The sequence below is a fragment of the Artemia sp. Qi Xiang Cuo genome, chromosome 13 (genome assembly GCF_049724085.1).
Source record: "Artemia sp. Qi Xiang Cuo chromosome 13, ASM4972408v1, whole genome shotgun sequence".
NCBI lineage: Eukaryota > Metazoa > Arthropoda > Branchiopoda > Anostraca > Artemiidae > Artemia > Artemia sp. Qi Xiang Cuo.
Genome location: NC_142806.1, coordinates 43,281,364 through 43,289,004, shown reverse-complemented (window position 1 = coordinate 43,289,004; position 7,641 = coordinate 43,281,364). Strand labels below are relative to the sequence as shown.

Below are 7,641 nucleotides of genomic sequence, written 5' to 3'. Positions count from 1 at the left end.
TATCATCCTACTTAAGCAAGCAAAGACCTTTGATAATGTGGAGCATTCTCTTTTAATTTTCAAGCTCGTCTTGTATAATTGATCTTACTTTAGTTGATTAAGTTTCTTCATTGCTGGCTCACCAAATACAATGTGTCATTATTTATGATGATGATGGTAATTCACTTGTCTCTTTGCCAGAGATTGTCATCAGTGTTGCACCCCAAGGGACTAAGCTGGGCCCAACTTTATTTAATTGATATACAAACGATTGTGGCCGGTTTGTTAATAATCTTTTACCAATATTTGCTAATGAAGCCTAGCTCATTGCTCCTGTTGGTATGAATTCTAACATGAACAGTCAACAAGAGGGTTCAAACCAGAGGTTCCCATACTTTTTTTTTTCTAAAAAAAAAAGCTAAGTTTCTAGCGTATTCCAAAAAAATGTGAACATTAGAATAAACTGTGGAAATTCTTGTTGTGGTTGAGTTCCAACCACAAATTAACAGTTTTTAAAGAAGAAAGTGAGAATTGTTGTGTTAATTAATTGATTGATTTTGTTGTCTGTGGATGTCAAAAAGTTAAGTTGGCCAGTAAAATAAGGGATTTAGGAAACTCCATTCCCCATTTGGAATGTAAAAAATAAAAAGAAATAGTATATTTTCTTGTGTTGTATTTATCCAAATAATTTGATACCCTGTTTTAAATTTCCCCTTCAGATCCTCATTAGTGCTAAGCTTGTTCTCCTCTTGCAGTATCACATTCTCCACTTCCATTCTATCAAATAGATTTATGATCCATGGTGGTATTTCTATTGTCAGAATATCTTCACATCTGATTTTGAAGTCATCATGCAGGACAATTAAATGTTGAACTTATGTCTGAATATCCTCTTCAGGGCATTCCACCCGTGACAAGTTTAAAAACCCGGAAAATTCACGCCGACTAATATTTCGCCTCATATATTTCAATTCTCCAAAAAAGCTGGAATTATGCCCTTCGTTTTTTTGTTGTTTTTTTTTTTTTTTGTTTTTTTTTAATACATAATAAATATTCAGCCAAATTAGGCAGAGCACACGAATGTATTTTAAAGTGCATAACACTACCCACTCACTCTTTCAGGATGCTGACTTTCAAGAATTTGGAAAAATTGTGTGGCAGGTGAATAAAACTTACAGAAATTGATGCACAGCCAAAGTAAGTGTCTGGGAAGAATAATTCATCCTTGTACAGGAATGGAACAAATACTTCTTCCATTCTTGGAATGTTTGAAAGATTCCCCCTGGAACATTCCACATTTAAGATTTAGCAGCCAAAGAGAAAGGAAGACAATTAAAAATAATTCCATATATGAATTCCAGAAAATCTCTATGTAAAATTTTCCCTGAAAGATATCCTTCCCACAAAAATTCTCCCCATCAAAAATCCCCCAAAATTTTCCCTGGGAAATAACCCCTTATAAATTCTACCCATATGTAAAATTATACAGGAAAAGAGATAGTAAGACAAGTAAAAATAATCTGGTATATGATTTCTGGAAAATCCCCTCCTCCTTGAAAAACTCACTCCCAGACAATTTTCAACAAGAAACTTTTCTCCATGTCTAAAATTCAGATGCTAAAGGGAAGTTAATAAAAAAAAAAATCCATGCATGAATTCCAGAGAATCCTCCCTGTGGAATATCCCCCAGAAAATAAAACCTGTAAAGAACCTTTTGTAAAAATTCACTGTATCATGAAGCAAATAAGTTTAGTTAAATGAAGCATTCAAATACGTCCCAGAAACTTTTGTATGTAACAAGAAGATACATATCACAATACAGCACCTTTATTCAAGTTTAGTCAATATGAAGAGAGATGATAAATTAATTCCTACCCCCTCCCCATATATACCCTTTATCTGAAGGCTTATGGACAATTGGGCAATTGTGGGCATTGGAATGTGCTCTTTAAGGAGCGTGAACCCCCCCCCCCTCCAAAATGACCCACCATCCATGCTTCATAACAGCTGATGCACACTTATTTATCACTTAACATAGTTTCGTCAAAAGCAAGTAAATTAACTAAGTTATTGCATAAAGTGTTAAAATAGTAAATATCTTAGATGGACTAGACTAAATAATTTTTCAGGAACAAATGCATAGCCACATGACATTGAAGCTCAACACCCATTTTTTTTATATTCGTAAGTTAATTGGCTATACCAAAATTGTCAATGAATGGCAACTTTGGGCTCTTTGGGACAATATTGTACTTTTGCACCACAAAATGGCAGAAAACATCAATTTCCAGTGGCACAATCTTTTTTATTACTGAAAAGGGGTACTAAAACTTTCAATTTTTGTTCAAATAAGCCCTCCCCTGATCTTCTGGGATATAGAATATTCATTTAGATTGTTTATCTTCATGTGGTGTTACCCCCTTTTTCCAAAATCAGGCAATTTTTCCTTGGCTTGTAGCTTTTGATGGGTATAATTATGCTTCATGTATTTTATATATTTGGAATTAGCATAAAAATTCAATTCTTATGATGCAAAAATTGTTATCAAAATTCTTTTCTTAGATTTTTGGGTACTATCGTGCCAAGTTCCTCCTTACTTACAGTTCCCTACCATAAACTGTTTGATTTAAATCATCACTTGTTCCACTGGGGCAAGGTTAAAATATTAACTAAACAAACGCACAAAAGAAAGAATATGGTTTAAAATGTTGTTCAAATCAATAGACCTGAAGTCTAAAACAAGAAGCACTGGAAAAGCTGAGTCAAACAAAAATGAAGGTGAAACATACCTTGTGCTTAACCTGCCTTCTGTAACAGACTAAACTGGATAGAACTTGGTTTAAATTGAAAACCTGTATGAATATCCTTGGTATCAGTGTAGTTTATTCCCTCTTCTGAACCTATTACACTATTATAACAAAATTAAATATCAAGTAGAAAATAGCAAGTTACAAATGAAGTGATTAGTGGATTTCAAATGTTGTTGCTTTGACTTGGAGTTCAAGGACACAAAACCTCTTTGTAATGATTCTTATTAGAGAGGTATCAGGCTTATACAGCCACAAGCTCATGGAAACTAAAATTATTTCTTTTATGAATAAATATTAGTACCAGGAATTTTTTGGCCTATTTCATTGTTCTTTGTTGAAGGAGGAGGGTCTAAGAGGATATCTGATGTGTGAGGAAAAGGAGCATTTATTTGGCTCAATCAGCCTGGGCAAAGGAAATTATGCCATAATCATGTCCATTAGACAGAGAGGTTTCAAATAATATATGGCTTGACCAGTTTAGAGCTAATAATAAAAAATGCTTACTTTGAACTACCTTAACCTTCCTAATATCAGACAATTATTTTACACTTGAATATTTATGTGACATCTGTTGTGGAAGCTATAAATAAGTAGATCTCCAATACAGTAGGTTTGACTAGAAATTCTAGGACATAAAACTGGAATTTTTTATGTTTCTTCTTTGGAAGGCACTTGATTTGGGAGGTTAAGATAGTTTAAAGAGCCTAAGAGCTTTTGGAAATAGAGAACTTATTTCTTTTAGGATATACCTTACAACCAACAATCACTTTGCCTGTCTTGATTTTTCATGGTTAATGCAAATGCATTTGAATAGGAGATTGCAGACATGAAGAAAAAAGGAATTGATTTGGTAAATTCAATCTGGTAAAAAAAATCCTGTCAGAAGCATGTCTATTAGACAGAGATCTTTCAAATGATATATGGTTTGACAAGTTTGTAGCTAAAACCAAAACAGACTTCCTTTATACTACCTCCCCTCTACAAAGCTGGACAATCAGTTTATATTCAAACATGGTCATGTGACATCTAATTTCAAAGCTCTTTTCAAGTTTATTTCAAATATAATTGTTTTGACTGGATTTCCATGGTAGCACAGATCTTCTGTTTTTTTTGTTATGCTTTGTTTTTCTCTGGTGCTAACAGGGCACTGAAAATCATAGAGTTTTTTAAGGGCTCATTTAAAAGCTAATATTTATATATAACTAGTTTTTAATTTAATTTGTAACTTTACATTATAGCCTAAAAATATATCAAGTTACCTTTTGAGGCCCCTAAAAGCTCAAAATGGAATTTGCCTTGGAAGCAATAATAATGTTTAAAAAGAGCATAAAAAAGGCATCAAGTGATGTATTGAATTTCTTCCTAGCTAAACTGTATGAGCAAGCATAAGTTTGCCAACACAGCCTAAAACAAATCTAATGTTTTTCACAGGTCAAGAATGCTGCTACCTGTAAACAAACAAAGACATAAGATGCATTACAAGATAAACAGCAATGAAGAAGAGTTAGGACTACATCTGAGATAATCAGGGAGGAGAGGGGGGCACTATCACTGACATAAATATGATATCTGGAAAGAGCATGAAACCATGAATCTAATGGTACCACTCTTTTTGTTTTATAATTTTTTCCTTCAGGTGAACCATAACTTTGCAATATTAGTAAGTACTCATTCTCAAAACATAAGTTTGTGTAGGATTACAATACAGTAGGCTATTTTTTCAGTTAATTTGGAGGATTACTGACCTACCTAAGAAATGGACATACCTTTAGAATAAGAATTATATCCTGAATCAAAATATAACATTCATTAGCCTCAGAAATGAATTTAACCCCCACCCTAATGTACTAATATATACACTGAATTGTATATGGGCATTGAATTCTTCTGAAGCCAGTATTCTCCAAATTGAATTAATACTTTGTCTGAAAAATGGAAAATTCATAGAATCTACAGAATTCTGGGTATATTTTTGCACACTAGGGGGGGGGGTAAAGTTCATTTCCACTGTAGACAAAATTAATGTTATACTTGGATTAAGGATGCAATTCTGACCAATTATTGTACTGGTGTCCATGGTTGCCACCAGATATTGGTGCAGAAATGGTGCTGCACCATTTATTTGGAGGGGAAAGCCTTGTTAGTGCCAAATATTGTAATGAAATGGCTTGCAGTCCCAACTACTGTCTGCAAATAGAGTATGTTAATACATTATTACTGTATACCATGCTCTAGGGTATGATAACATGACTGAACAGTCAAATGGCCAAACTCTAGGTCAGTAATTCAAACTCCTCTAAATTTACCTTTTATTCTGTCAGATTCCTGTTCTAAAAGCAAAATTAATCATTAGAGGGTAGAGAATAGGCCTGCCTAGATACTTTGAAACTTTTCCAAGGCATAATTTATTCTCTTGATCTATTCTTCATTCTTGATCTATTGAATTAAAATCAAGTATTTTGCAGTAGGCATCAAGACATGGCTAATTGTAGAAAAAGCTAAGGCAGATAGTCTAAGTAATTGAGAGCCAAATCTGGGATTAGTCCAGTCATTCCTAGGGCAGAACTAATATAGATAGTCATAGAGTTAAGGGATGAAAGATTGAATTGTTTTTGGCTTGTGGTGTGATGGACAATGTCCACTGGACTTGTAATGCAAAATCTGGGACTGAATTTGGTTGGACTTATAGGCAGCAAACAAGTGAAACCTAAGCCTAATGGGCTTGGCTGCTTGTGCTCTAAAGGTGGAATATTATGTCATAAATGTTGACATATGACCAACAAGTCCCCTGGAATTGCAGGCAAACAGTGAAACCTGTAGTTTCCTAAGTGTTTGGTTAAATGGCAGGGGTAAATGGTGGAAGTAAGTATGACTCTCTTATTTGACAAATACTTGTGTGTTAGCTTTTGGAAAGACACACCGGTAAATATTTACCAAATCATATTATTGAGTTAGGACTAAAGTGAATACACCATTCAATGCCTTTTTTTATGTTGATTACAAATATAATAAGCATTTCTATCGGAAATGAATTTCAGCCCCCCCCCCCCTAAATATGCCACTTCCGGGTTAGGTTTGGTTTATATTGGGGGGGGGGGCTGAAATTCATTTACAATACAAATACTTATTATATTTGTAATAGGCATAAAAAAGGCATCAAATGGTGTATTCACCTTATTCCTAACTCAATAATATGATTTGGTAGATATTTACCAACACACCTGCCTAGAGTCTAGAGTAGGTAATTCAAACTCCTCCAAATTTACCTTTTATTCTGTCCAATTCCTGTTCTATAAGCAAAATTAATCATTAGAGGGTAGGGAATAGGCCTGCCTAGATACTTTGGAACTTTTCCATGGCACAATTTAGTCTCTTGATCCATTCTTCAAGGGTCTATGTCCCTCTTGATAACTTTCTTAAGATACTAAAAGGCTTTCTATCTAAATTTGTACTCTAACAAGGAACTTACATGTGTTCCAGGAATTCCAAGATTTCCTGTGGCCAATCTGATAGGGCGCATTAGCCATTTCATACGTTAAGGGGAAATCTTGCCTTAACGTAACTTTATATCTTCCTGACTGTTTTCTGTCGCAAACCACAGAAGAATGGAAGGGCTGTATTCTGATAAATGCACTTGGACATCTTGAAAGTTTCACCAGAGACATATTTTGACGATTTAAAAATTTTGCTTATAAAATTTGAAGATATCAACAAAAAGTAAATCCGGTCAAAGCAGAAATAACCCAAATTGCTAATTCTGACGATCACCTCTTATTTTTAGACGAAATTTCTTTCGAGCCTCCGAATGGATCATTCCTAGTATCGCCACTTCGTATTTGTAAACGGCTTCGGCACTTTTGCATTATCAGGGCCTCTCGGCTTAAGCACTATGGACTCGCAATGATAAAACCCTTTTTGTGACGTCTTATCATCTGTAGAGCAGGCAATGATAGTAAGGTTTTTATTGCGCATACGATATTAAACTGTGGTTTTATGGATTTTACGGGGGGGAAGGTATCTAGGTTAGGTTATGTATTTAATATATGAAATGCTGTACCCCCCCCCTAATGTGCAAATATGTAACCTAAATTTGTTTCTAAACTATTATATGTTCATCTTATTTCATTTTATTTCATTAGCATTAACCAAACTTGACTTTTTTGAGAGGCCCGGATAATGCGAAAGTACCACGGCTTCTCCACCAAGGAAGGATATAGTAGCAGATGTTGCACATATTCTGTTTTCCTCTTTAGGTTTGGAAGATAAAAACCTGAAAACACCGTCCTAAATACACATATACCAGCGCTTAGCAATTGTCTACTCGAACTGCATTCATATTTAAGAACACTGAAGAATTTCGTCCATAGTCACTAGGGTCTAAGTGAAACATCTTGAGCCCTGAATAAGGCCCCAAAAGTATTTCATTTTTGTAACCACGCAGAGAAGTAATCAACGCGTTGATCTAAGTTATCGAAACGTTATGAAGTTATAAAAAAAATTGATTCAATAGCTAAAGATCTAAACAGATCCAGGAGCCAGTCCCAAATTAATACTAATGACAGACGAAGAAAGACAGAGTTGACTTTGGCACAGCAACCTTCGAATGCAATTCAAGTTCATGCAATAAAAAAAAGTCAAATGGTATATTAGTAATCATACGAATGTGAACATTTCTTATTCTTGACCTAGAAACAATTGAAAATATGCAATTCCAATATAATAATGAAAACAACATAAAATATCAATAACTATCTAAATACGGGAAAAACTCTAATTTTGAACAAATCTCAATAAAACTACAAATCTCTCATGCACACCTGAATAGAATAATTTACAGTATGGTTCAAACCAT

General features: G+C 34.3%; 1 protein-coding gene across 1 annotated transcript in view; it reads right to left on the bottom strand.

Moving 5' to 3' along the window:
* The window catches only part of mRpS24 (mitochondrial ribosomal protein S24), a 63,943-nt gene extending 57,478 nt beyond the window's left edge, over positions 1-6,465 (bottom strand). Inside the window, exon 1 of the mRNA XM_089098634.1 lies at positions 6,259-6,465. Coding sequence (XP_088954760.1) covers positions 6,259-6,454 — 196 coding nt within the window. The 5' untranslated portion in view covers positions 6,455-6,465. The remainder of the gene's footprint in view (positions 1-6,258) is intronic.
* Between the last annotated feature and the right edge of the window lie 1,176 nt (positions 6,466-7,641).